This window comes from Acomys russatus, chromosome X, assembly GCF_903995435.1.
Source record: "Acomys russatus chromosome X, mAcoRus1.1, whole genome shotgun sequence".
Classification (NCBI taxonomy): domain Eukaryota; kingdom Metazoa; phylum Chordata; class Mammalia; order Rodentia; family Muridae; genus Acomys; species Acomys russatus.
Genome location: NC_067169.1, coordinates 78,356,197 through 78,369,870, shown reverse-complemented (window position 1 = coordinate 78,369,870; position 13,674 = coordinate 78,356,197). Strand labels below are relative to the sequence as shown.

Below are 13,674 nucleotides of genomic sequence, written 5' to 3'. Positions count from 1 at the left end.
ATAGTGAATAAAAAGAAAATAGAAGAGAAATGCTCCCAGCACACATATGCTCACTTTTTTGCTTCCTGGTTACCATGAGGTGAGCAGATCTTGCCACAGCCTTCCAGTGATAACACAGTTTTTTCTTGCTTCACTTATAAAGAAATTAATCCACTTGCATTTCACCAAAATCTCTGAACTCATGAAGGAAAATTAATCTCTCCTCCTTTAAAACTGTTTCTCCTAGGCATTTGCCATAGCAGTGAAAATTTAAGAAGTATATCATTTTACAAATGACCTAGGCCCAGCTCCCAAAGCTTAATATTGTAGGGTCATACCAGTAAAGGAATTTTAATCCAGCAACATAGCTGCTCTGGCAAGGGATCACATCCAAAGACCTAGGCCTGTGTGATCCACCTGGAATATAGACACACCCTTAGTACACACCGTTAGTCCCTCTGGCTGGCATACAGTCATGCCTTTAGTACACACCTTTAATGCCAATCAGTGACATCTATTTGAGAGACAGAGTGACAAATCAGAGAAAGATTTGACAGAATGAGTCAGAGATAGGATACACGCAACTCTCATAAGAACAGAAAGGAAAGAGAAGCTACTTACGAGTAGCACAGATTAGGTAGGAGAGTCTGTGGAGACAGTACAGTAGAGTTAGGGAGTACAGTACAGTTTGATTCAGGTCTGTGCAGTTCATTTGAATGTAGTTGAGTTACTGCAGTTCAGTTCCTGGAGTTCAGAGTCCATTTTTTCCAACCAGAGCAATTCAGTGAGAAGCAGAGATAAGCCAATTTGAATCAGTCAGCTTGGAGAGAAGTTTTGAGCCTGAACAGCTGAGTTGAACCAGTTCAGAAAGAACAAAAAAAGGGTGAGTTTATTCAGCAGTAAGTCTCAGAGGCTGAAAATATTCTAGACCTTCGTTAGCAGACAGAGGCTAGAAGCTAAGGCCTTCAAGGTCAGGGCTTGCATAAAGATTAAATTGTATGAAGGCTGGAAGCTTCCGGGCCTGCCTAGGCCTGGGGATAGTTATATAGAAATGTAGGCTCAATTTTCTTAACTATATTTTATTATGAATTTATTAAACAAGCCTACTTCCCTTACAACCCGACAAACCCAAACAATAGGAAAAGGAGATGAAAGAACACAATAATGAAACCTTAAGGATATTAGTTCCGAGGAATGATTCACCTGGCATAGTCAGCAGGACCTCTGGAAACCAGTAATCCTATCAAAGTTGCTGCTGGGACCTGAAGCAACCGGTCCTCAGCTGGAGTCCAAAGCCTTGAAGCTTTCCCTGGAGCAGTTTTCTCTAGGGGCATCTCTTGAAGTGTTGCAATCAACAACCAAAACAATCCCAAGTCTTCTCTCTCAAGCCTCTTGTTTTGGGCTCTTATATATATCTCCTCTCAGAGTCTCTACTAGGATATTTTCAGCTGGCAACATCCAAGCTTCCCCACAAAGTGGTTTGACTTCTAAGGGGATAAACATCCGCTCTCTCACTAGTCTGTTCCCAATCCTATACTTGGGATCAACAGAAATTTATCTCTCCTACATGCAAATATAAGGGCTCAGCCCAAGCCATTTATTCTTAAAGCTTGGGCGCCACTCTCATCTCATGCCCTCATCTGAGGAAATAAAAACAACTTTTACACATACCCATAAAATTAAAGGCACAAATGGGATTTTCTATATATACCTATCATTGCATACATATGTACACATATTATGTATGTACGTTTGACAATAAACCCATTTGTATATGTGAAATATATACAACATGCTCACATAACATATTTTTTAAATTTACTTTTTTGCACATTTCAGTATGTCTGCATGAGTTTATATGTACCTCATGCATGCAGGTACTATAGAGACTATAGACTATTACATCCTCTAGAACTAAAGTTACAGACAGTTGTAAGGCACATAATGTGAGTTCTGAGAACTAAACACAGGTCTTCTGAAAAAAAAAAAAGAAAGAAAAGTAGTGCTTTTAACCTATGAGGCATGTTTGTAGCTGTGTATACTATTTTTTAAATTGAGATAACATTTTAAACTTTTTATTGATTCTTTGTGGATTTCACATTATGCACCCCAATCCCACTCATCTCCCTATCTCTTTGTATCTTCTTTCCAGCCTTGCAATATCCCTCCCCAAAAGAAAAGAAAAAAGAAAAAAATCTTGTTGTGGAAGCTGTTGTGTATACAGTGCGTCCCACAGAATAACCTTGTGTTCACACATCTTTACTTGGAAATGTTCATTGCAATGAGTCATTGGTCTGCTTCCAGGCCTCTGGCTTTTGCTACATCATCAATATTGGATCCTCACTGGGACTCCTCTAGGATATTCTCTTGTTGCTCTGTCTCATGAAGATCCTGCAGCTTTGGATCTGCAGGACCAACCCCTTCACATGTTCTAGCAGTTCATGGATGAGGTAGATATTGGGATATGCCAACTCAGAGCCCAGGATCTGGGCCTGGTTGGTAGCTGAGTTGGTCAGCCTGCCCACTCTCCTTAACCTACACCACCAGGGCCGGCTCTCCAGCACTGCTCGGACTAGCTCATCCAATGCAGCAGCTGGCTAGGGGAAGGGCCAGCTCTCCTGCGCTCATGCTCTCAAGCAGGCTTATCCATTCCTTGGCCACCAGGGCCAGCCCTATCTACTGTGCTGTTCAGGTGAGGTCTCAGGCCTGCAGCCAGTGAGGGGTGGAGCCAGATCTGCACAGTCCTTGGACATCAACCAGGCAGCAACCCAGACCAGGGATGTCCAAACAGCCTTTGGTGCTAATATGAGTCACAGTCAACAATACAGACACCTGCTGCTGCATACTCATGGACTCAGATGTGGCCCTCAGTACAGCCTATGGCAGTATGGCCTAGAACTTCACTGTGGCCTCAGGTGGCAGGGCAGGTTATTCCTCTCCACCCTTGAGCCTCTAGGTCTGCCTCTCTTCATAATGTTCAATTACTTCCATTTCTCTTTCTCTCCCATCTCTCCACCACATACTTGCACATTGTAGATTGTAGTGGCTCCCACTGCTGGTGGGCCACTCAGTGGGCAGGCCTCAGGGTGTCTTTCACCTGCCTACATAGCATGGTTTGGCAGTTGAGATAGCATTTTTAATGACATCATGATTGTCTAGCACAAATTCGTTTTCTTAGGTGCTATAATTGGATACACTTTTGAGAGTTGGTTTTGCTTTTAGTTTTTTGTTTTGTTTTGTTTTTGTGAGACAAGATTTCTCTGTTTAGCTTTGACTATTCTGGAACTTACTCTGTAGACTAGGCTGGCCTCAACTTCATAGAGATCCACCTGTCTCTGCCTCCCAAGTGCTGTGATTAAAGGTGTGAGCCATCACCACCCAGCCACTTTTGAGAATTTAATGCACATGTATTTTTTTGTTTTTCTTCTTTTCATGTATTTGCATATGTGGTGTGAGTGTGTGTGTGTGTGTGTGTGTGTGTGTGTGTGTGTACATTTGTATGCACTTTTGTAAGCCAGAGATTGATATCAAGAATCTTCCTTTATTGCTTTCCTACTTTATTCTTTTCAGGCAAGATCTCTCAATCAGACCCAGGGCTTATAACTATGTCTAGTCTCACTAGCCAGCTCACTCTGAGGATTCTCTATTTCTGTTTTCCAAGGCTAGAATTACAGAGAAGCCCAGACCCACCCAGATTTGATATGGCTTCTGGGTATCTGAACTCTGGCCATTTTGCCTGAGTAACAAACATTTTATTTTTAATTGCTTGAATTTTTAAAAAGCAGGTATATGTGCCTTTCTGTATGTGGGTATAGACATATGACTGCAGGTGCCCAAAGAATTCTAAGAAAAAAAAAAGAGTATCAGACTCCCAGAAGCTGGAGTTACAGACCGTTGTGAACTACCTGACTTGGGTACTGGGAACTGAATCCAGGTCCTCCGTAAGAACAATATGTGCTCCTAACCATGACCAGTCTCACCGGCCCAATGTTATTTGTTTGTGGAGGATTTTTTTTCTGGTACAGAGTATTTCTGTGCATCATATGCTGGCCTAGACCTCATAGTATTACATAGTCTGGCCTTGAACTCATAGACATCCCAGGTTGTTGCTAAGAAAATGGATTGCTAGCTGCAAACTGGTTTCAGGGCTCCATTTCCAAAGACAACACCCACACAATTCGTTGAATGTGGAAAAATCGAGCTGGAGTGTATATAGAGCCTTCACCAGTGTATTCCAGTATCTTTGATATGGGAAGCTACTCTACAGACTATGGGAAGAGGATAAATATGGACACCAACTCAGCTACAAAATTTGACCTACAGTATGTACACAAAAGTATACATCAAAATTTAAAGGGTGAATTTTAAAAGCCAGATCTGAGCCTGCAGATGTAGCCTAGTGGTACAGTGCTTGCTTATCATGAAGAAGACCCTGGACAACCCCACCACCTCCAGCACTAGAGAGCAAGAAGCAGAAAAAGGCTCCAAGTTTTTTTTTTAAAGCCTGAATGGTTCCATTTAAGTTACCATGAAATGTAATCTAGAGTGGTGGAAACACCATGCATTGCTGGGGATAAGGCAGTGAGAAGAACAACATGTCTGACACTACAGAATTGAACACACTACATCCTGGAAAACAATTATGTATTGAAACCTATCTGGCTATATTTTAATGCTGTATCTCATTTTAATCATAATATAGTATACAATATTATTTTTGATATGACCAAACTCTGTAGCTGGAAATGAGAACCATAAAGACCATTCTTTCAAAGTCTCTGCTTCAGTTACGGCCTCAGCCTCCCTTGGTTGCAAGTTACTTGGGAGTGATGAATAAAATAAACCCTTTCTTTCCTGTCTTTGTTTTTTTATTGTTGTAATATAGGCCATGACCAAAAACAACATGGAGAGGAAATAGTGCATCACCAAGGGAAATCAGGACATGAATTCAAGCAGAGCAGGAACCTGGGGTCAGAAACTAAAGTAGAGGCCATGGAAGAATGTTGCTTTCTGGACTGCTTGATTGACTTTGCCATACAACTTGGCAACAACTGCCCAGGGATGTCATGGCCCACAGTAGACTGGACTCTCCCACATCATTCATCAAGAAAATGTCTTACAATCTTATCAAAGGCCAATATGAAGGATGCATTTTCTAATTTGAGGTTTCCTTTTCCTAGATGACTCTAGATCATGATAAGTTGGCAGAAAGATGGGGAGGAGGGAGAGGGCTGGAAGAAAAAGGAAGGAAGGAAGGAAGGAAGGAAGGAAGGAAGGAAGGAAGGAAGGAAAGGAAAGGAAAGAGAAAACTGGCTTGCACAACACCTTAGGTTGCCTCTGCTGAGTGTTTTATCAATGAAACAGAAAGCAAACTAGTACAGAAGGCCTTCTAATCCACTGTATATTTCAATATCCACTGGGATGTACAAGGTAATTAATTACTAATTACTATTTAAACAAGCATTTCACAGAGGAGAAAATTGGTCTCAGAGAGACCTATTCCTGTCATTTCCTCCCATTAATGTCTGGCCTCTTCATGGAAAGTTGCTCAGAGATACCATGGGGCACAACACTACAGTCCTTGGAGACAGGAAGATCTCAAGGGTCTCATAAATGATACATTCCCCGAAAGGAGCTCTCTAGCAGGAAGGAGCTGATTAGGGTCTGGGATTCCCTGTATCTGTTCTCCTCACTCTTCAGAAAAGTTCAGCATCCCTCCCCTCATGAGACATCCACACCCTTAGCTGAGTACAGACACCGTGAGAGGGTACCCTCCTGTTCTCACCACAATATGCCAGTTTCCGTTATTAAGTTGTCAGAGCTGTCATGATTACACCAGGTTCCCATGGCAACCATAACATACAGGCTTGCTGTCTGAAACCAGAATTATTTCTATACATCCTTAGGGGTCCTTGGTGTGAATTTTGACTGAGAAACAATTATTACATATCCTGGATCCTCATCTTTTAAAGCTCTTGGGCAGTTCTGCTTTCAGTGGTAGATATTTTAGTAGGCTTGCTGTTGCTCTTCATCTGTCTCTCATTGTCTTGGGAACAGTTCCTATCTCTTCCTTTCAAATTTTGGTAGATGCCCCACCACCACCACTAATGCCCTACTATCCTAACACTGAGCTATAAACCTATTAAAAGATGAGGTTCTATTTCAAATGCCAATTCTAATTTTCTAAGTTCATTAAGCTGTATAGATTTTGGTGTGTGATGTCTTTATTTACAATTTTTACTACAAAAGGTGTTTTCAAATATCAAAAAGGATATATTGAGTGATTCCTAAGAAGGTGATATTGATGAGTGTGATAGATTTGCTAGCAAATGGATTTTGACTAATGAGGTCCCAAATTTGACAGACCTTACCATTTCAGCAGTGTTTGCAGAGCCACAACAGCCTAAGACTGTGATGTGCATCTACTCAGAGAATGTTAATCCGTGCCATGGGTTATCCTGGTAATACAAGAAAGTGTTCCAAGATCCTTTCTTTGAGAGAGCACTTTACTCAAAGTGCTGAAGAGTCTTCTTTTGGATGTAAATTCACCCAGGAAACTGCTCCTGGTAGGAGTTTCTGGGTGGCTAAGACAGCAGTTTGCAGTGACAGCTTCTCATTGGCTGAGTAGGAATGACTGCAGTACAAGTCTCATACATTATGGACGGATAGAAGAGTGGGTTACAGAGCATGCATAGTGACTATTCCACTTAGAAATCTCCTCAGGAAGGAACTGAGGACTTTTTCAGAAATTGATGCAAATCATGTCGTTCACAGATTATAGGTAAAATCACAAATAATCCTAACAAGTCTCCTTGCACAGTTATCTGTTTTTAGTTTAGGTGTAAGTGCCAAAGGGGGGAAGATCATATGAGCACTATATTTTAAATGAATTAATTTAAAGTGGTAACTAGTGGGCTGGAGAGATAACTCAGTGGTTAAGAGCACTGCCTGCTCTTCCAGAGGTCCTGAGTTCAATTCCCAGCAACCATACGGTGGCTCACAACCATCTAAAATGTAATCTGATTCCCTCTCTTGCAGATAAAGTACTCATACACAATAAATAAAAGAAACAAATATTTTAAAAAAGTGGTAACTAGTATAAACAACTATGTGGTGATTGCTCTTTGAGCATGAGTTTGGGCATCAGATATTTCTAATCATTGCTTTTGGTTTCAAAAACCCTTGTGTCTTTGCTAAGACTTTAAAAACATTGATGAGCAATGGATGTGAACATACTCAATATACAACATACACACATAGGAAAACAGTTTTTTAAACTGAAGGGATGGCTCAGAGGTTAAGAGCACTGGCTGCTCTTCCAGAGGACCTGGGTTCAGTTCCCAGCACCCACATGGCAGCTCACAACTATAACTCCAGTTCTAGGGTGTCTGAACACACACACACACACACACACACACACACACACACACACACTACATATAAAAAATAAGTCATTAAAATCCCAGCACTCGGGAGGCAGAGGCAGGTGGATTGCTGTGAGTTCAAGGCCAACCTGGTCTACAAAGTGAGTCCAGGACAGCCAAGGCTACACAGAGAGATCCTGTCTCAAAAAAAAAAAACAAACAAACAAAAAAAAAAAACCTAAAAAACCCCCAAACAGGATATATTTATCAAAGTGAACCCAAGTTCCAGATACATAGATAGATAGATGGATAGATAGATAGATAGATAGATAGATAGATAGATAGATAGATAAAGATAGGATAAGATGCAGGGGATTAGACCTAGGGCCATGCATATGCCAGGCAAGCACTCTACCATTTAACTACATGCCCAAGTCTGAAATGTATTTTTCCAGTTCTGGGGTTTGAAACTAAGGCCTATAGCATGAAAGACAAAACTCCAGAAGTGAATTATATCTCCAGCCCTAAGTTAACTTGTTAAATGCATTACTGTGATAAATGGACAAGGCTGTGTGCTACAAAAACCAAATTCATGAGGTGAAGGTTAAGTTTTGCTTGTTCGAGCATTCTTATTCTTAATTTCCCTTTGCTAATAAAAATGACAACCGCTATCCACACTATACTTCTTGGATCTTTATACTTCTATTCCATAGCAAATTCCTCAAAAGTATATTTCTCAGATAAATACATTGCAGCTCAAGAAAATAACAGTTCCTCTTTATCAAACTAACAGATCTACTCACCACTAGGCACAGTGAGCTAGGATCCTGGTATTCAGGCCTAGTTAAGGCTTTGTTGTGAATGTCTTCCTTATTGATGTCGTGACAATTTTTTTAGGTTTTGACATCTGCAGTTTTTTATGTTCAGCATCTTTTGAAATTACATGAAGTTAAAGTTGCTGGTTATCAAACAAAGTCAGATGAAAATGAGAGATGTGCTTGGGCATTCTACTTATCGTCCTGTCTTCACATAACTACTCTAGTATTTCTGTTCTGTTATGCTGAGAAAATAAAAAATATTATGTATGTGTGATGGAAAACTGATCACCCTACAAGTAGCTCTTTCAACTGTTGCCATATCCTAGACAAAGAAATGGAGATTCCTTACAAACTAAGTGAAAAGTCTGGAGCTAACCTTGGAATGTATGGCATTCCCCCCTTGAAATTGCAGCTGGTGGGATACACTCATTTTCAAATGCTTCTCCATGCCCAGCTGTTTAAATGAATGGAGTGTTAAAGTTACATGATGAGACTACAAGAACCATTACACATTACCTTAAACCATTCTTAGAAAAAACAAGCCCTTTATAGTATCCGTAGTAGTGTAACTAGGTTGTTGGGTCTTAAGAGCAATTGAATAGCAGTTACTATTTTGACAGTGTTTATTTCCCCACCTTGGAAAAGCCATTTTAAATTTCATTATGTAGTATTATGAATACTCATTCAATAAGTTATTTTAGAAATGTTCCAGTTTCTTTATAATATGAATCAACTAAACAGGGATTTTATGTAGAGAATCACATCCACTAACATTGTTAGCACAATCAAACTTAGCCTTCTCACACAAGGTAGGAAACCTCTTTCCAGGAATGATAAAAAATATTTTGTGGGGGGATTTATAAGTGAAATTTGATTACTGTGTTGTCTGACATATAAAAGAAACAGAAGTTGAATTTGGTCGTGGTATTTTATCGCAGCAATAGAAACCCCAAGTGAGAAAATGGTGGAAGATTACACTTATATGTGGTATAAGGACAACTATTTAGATGCTGGTTTAGTAAAGCTGCGGTTTAATTTCCCCTCCAACACTCTTGTGATAACTAGCACAAAGTAGATGGCTAGATTTCCAGTATCAGACATGATTTCCCTCTTGTTGAGTGTGTCTTTGTACAATTAGAGAGTGATTAGGCACTGCCAAGGCATGTGTGGCACTACTGCAGCCTCCCTTGTGGTTATCATACCAGGCTGGTCATTGTGCTTCATAGGTGTCATAGATGGCTAGGAGTATTGATCACTTCCCTCATTTGAATACTTGCATGGTGCCTTTTGGTACCATAAAAGCTAACCCTCTGGGGAAAGGAAGCTTTCAGGTTAGATCCAGATTGTGCCCGCTGAGCTTTATCTTAAGTGCACGGCGATTTCAGCCATTGAGTTGCCTAACACCTCTAGGGGGCAACCAAGGGCAACAACAATAGCCTATAATGTTTGGGGAGAAACTTTTGGACAATCCTAATCAATAACTCAAAAGGAGGACTTTCATGTCTGATTTGGAGGTGTTTGTTAGGTAGTCTATGGCTCTTGAGGATGATCATTGCCAGCCCAGATGGGAAATTTTTACTTAAACTATTTGTGTATATTTCTACACAGTCTTGGCTGTGTTGTGTATATTTTTAGGTAGATAGTTCACAATATGATTCCTTATAACTTTTCAAACATCCTTTTATTTTACCCTTCTCCCTCCTTCTAGTCTATTTACCTTCCTCCCCCTCCCTAATTAGATTCCCTACCCCCATTTTTCCCATTCATCTTCCTTATCATTTGCATTCAGGTAATCCCCCATCAATTGCTCCCCATCGCCCACTCTGGCAACGGTCCCTTTTTACTTTCCTAGTTTCTACAGTTACACCAGGTTATGTACTCACATCTAAAGATTTGGAGGCAGGAACCTCAGATGAGAGATACACGAGAGATTTATCTTTTGGGGTCTGGGTTACCTCACTCAGTGTAATCTTTTCCAGTTCCATCCATTTACCTGCAAATTTATTATGTCAGAGATTTTTTTGCAGCTGAATATCAGCTGAGGAAAAAGTAGAGTTGTGGAGTCCAGTCTCAAAATGCACTTGTGGAGGGTGGTGGTGGCGGTGGGAGTTCACAAGCCATCAAACCTAGACAAAGAACTACAAACAACTAAGGAACACTGAGTGAATTAGTCATCCCTGGGGAAAGAGCACAACAATGGATTATTCAATACCAAATGGTCAGCCCTGAAAACACGTGCGTTATACAGACTGAGCAGGAGACATATAGGAATATGCACACATATGCATATATACATATGCATGTAGATATGTACACATATACATATACACATAGGTAGACACATACAGGGATACACATACATGTGTAATGCCTGCACTGCTTACTTTCTAGGTTATAAAGAAAATATATATGAATATTTGTAAGTGAAAAATCATACCACATGTGTTATTCACAATGTCCCAATAATGATTAAATAATGGCCTTAAAATAGTTTTAAGCAGTTAGCATTTATTTAATGACATTAAACATACTAGAACACACCATCTCTCATGTTTAGCATGCAAATTTTCAAAATTCAGTAACAGTGCTAAAACATTTTACAAAGATACAATGCAGAGCAATCTTTGTGGAGAAAACACTGTAAGACACACATTTGATTTACTTAAGAGACTTGAAATGTATTATAATTATTTACATCTTAAAGGGGCATCCATTTATTTAAATGGTCATATTTGCTGGAAAAAAAGAAAAAAAGACAAACATTCAGATTATTGAAATGGAGGTAAATTCTCATTTTGATTAGTATTTTGCATGTCACACTTCTAAGAAACAAATCACATTTTTTCTAGTAATCAAATATGTCCTAGAAGATATAAGAAAACGGCATTCATTGTGAACTTACAAAGAATGTCAGGAATAAAACGCAGTTATTATGACAATACCAACACGTCGAATTTTAAAATTCTCCCCAAACAAATTTTACATTCCCCACTGAATAAAACAATTGATATGTCAAAACTGTATTATTTTCGATCCTTATTATGCAGCTGTCCAATAATAATCTACTCTGGAGAATTTGTTTTGTTTGTAGATAAAGTTCCAGTACTCTACCAGCCTTTCCCTCCAACTGTAAATTTGATGTTAAGTCATACACAAAAAGAAGGGAAACCAGTTGTCACACCAAGGAGATGAATGAATTCAGTCTCTATGTTAGATACATAGAAGCTTGAGGATGAGGAGAGCCACTCCCAGACACAAAAACAGTACGTTTTAAAAATTAACAAAACAGTCAGCAAGACTTGAAGGAAAAGATGAAAGAACTACAATCCCCTAAGAACACAGATGTCCCTTTTCAGATGCAGAGAGAGAGAGTTAGTTCTTCAAAAAGTCGTGGCTATTTCATAGGAATCTGGAAACGGGACAGACACCCGTCCTGATCCAGTCACTAGAGGCAGAATCCCAGCAATGGGAATAACTTGCCAGGACAGAGTCAAAGTGACATTCCTGTTTCCCTTGAGCCCGTGTCCGTCGTCAAAGAAGAAATACTTGCTTTTGACATCTTTCAGGTTCAGCTTGGGGTTCTCGCCTCGCAGAAGGATCTTGTCCCAGAGGACCACCTGGTTCACGGCGTTGCTCTTGGTGGAATATTCTGCCGACAGATAAAGGAAGAGCTGCTTGACGTTCCAGTCGAAGGTCTTCTCCAGGTCCGCAGAGATGTGGAACGTGATGAAGCCCAGGTCGCTTCTCTTTCTGGGTCCAGTGAAGTCTTCCACTTTTTTGAGCAGGATCCTGGAGACATGCAGGCGCACTGGCGCGCTCCTGTCTTTGAAGGCGGTGGTGAGGATGCAGCCCAAGGTGAGCGCCGCCATGACGCTCAGCGTGAAGGCGAACAGCGAGTTCGCCCGCGACAGCAGGGTGTTCATCTTGCTGGATCGACGTGCGGCTCGCTCCACGCGGGCTCCACGGGCGGGCGCTGGCTGGGCAAGGCGTGCTGTGCTGCCGTGTGCCGGCCTTCCCGCTGTCTTCCTCTGGCTCGCGCGGAATGCTGGGCGCGCGCGCACGCGTCCCCGGAGCGCGCACCTCCCGCGATGCCTTCCCGCCGCCTCACACCCGCCCCCGCCCCCCGCAACCCCTCCCCCCCGTCAAGTCGCTGGTTAACCCTACAACCACTGCCTGCTGATCATCTAAGGCGCTTGGAGTATCTGATAAAAAACAGCAGTGGGGCTGAATAATACTCCCAGGGAACCTTAAACTGCCTTATCCCACACGTCCTCAGTCACTGAAGGTCCCATTTACACCCGCCCCCTCCCACCACCACCACACACACACACACAAAGCCCTGTCCAGGGAACCCTCTCCCCCTCTGCACAGGGCTGCATCATGGCTTCCATACATCCTAGCCCCTCCCCTGGCCTTCTGCAACAGGCTCCTGGTGACTGTCCTCCCTCACACTCCAGCCCATCCTGCCTCTCTGCACTCCATTCTCTACACAGAGACCAGCCAGCACCCCCTCCCCCCACACCCCCTCTCCCACATACAGCTTTAGTATGAAATGTGGCCCAGACTGTGCCCTGCATCTGCTCTTTCCCCCTCACCCTCTCCCAGCCTGCTTGGTGTCTGCCAGGAGCCAGCCACTGGGCTTGTCCTCTGCTCCTGGACCAACTGGAGCACACAGTGCAAGCACACCAAGACATGGCCTGCCCATGCGGGACTCAGTTCTAAAGCTGCTGCTTCCAGGAAAGGCCTTCACTGACAACTCTGTGTGTAATAATCCCTGCCCCCTGATATCTCACTCTATTATTTTCTTATTTGTAAATAACTACACAAAATTGCCCTGCCAATTGATTTATCTTCTTAGCTCCAGTTTACTAATCTTTAAGGACAATTCAGTGACCCTGTTCAGCCTGTTCTTTTTGCTCTTTCCCAGTGCTTAAACCAGAAGCTTGTATATAAATCTGAGTAAATATTACTTAATTGAAGTATTATTCAACACATCAGAATAGACAAAAGAATCAGATACTTACAGGTGAGTAGTTATAAAATCACTTGTGTAAGCATCCAAAATATTCAAAAAGCTTGTAGAAAGCCCACTTTGCTTTTCAAACCTAGATGATATCAGAATTAATTGGAGAAATTATTTTTTTTTTAGTTTCCAGATGATGTTTCTTTTTTCTTTTTTAATTTAATACTTTTTACATATACATTTATATTAGTACACACACCTATAGAAAATAAACTACATACAGCAAGAAGAACCATGCAACAATCAGGAAGTATATACATGTTATATCCATAGTGTTTTGGCTATTTGTATTTGGCAGCCTTGAGAAAAACATAGTTCCTATCTTGGTGAGTCTAAAATTCTGAATGTAAATCAATATCTATCATATCTCACCATTATCAACTTAAAACATCTACCAAGACCTAAAAACATCTTAACCCCTGAACAACTAAGCTTAATTGTAAAACTAGACTATCTGGTCTTCAACCACACCAGAGACTTGAGAAGGAAT

The 13,674-nt window shown here is 41.2% G+C and overlaps 1 protein-coding gene across 1 annotated transcript; it reads right to left on the bottom strand.

The window, feature by feature from the left end:
• Positions 1 to 11,446: 11,446 nt before the first annotated feature.
• Positions 11,447 to 12,113, bottom strand: LOC127184942 (signal peptidase complex subunit 3). The gene has a single exon (XM_051141404.1). The coding sequence runs from the start codon at positions 12,082 to 12,084 to the stop codon at positions 11,542 to 11,544; it is 543 nt and encodes a 180-aa protein (XP_050997361.1). The 5' UTR covers positions 12,085 to 12,113; the 3' UTR covers positions 11,447 to 11,541.
• Positions 12,114 to 13,674: the final 1,561 nt, after the last annotated feature.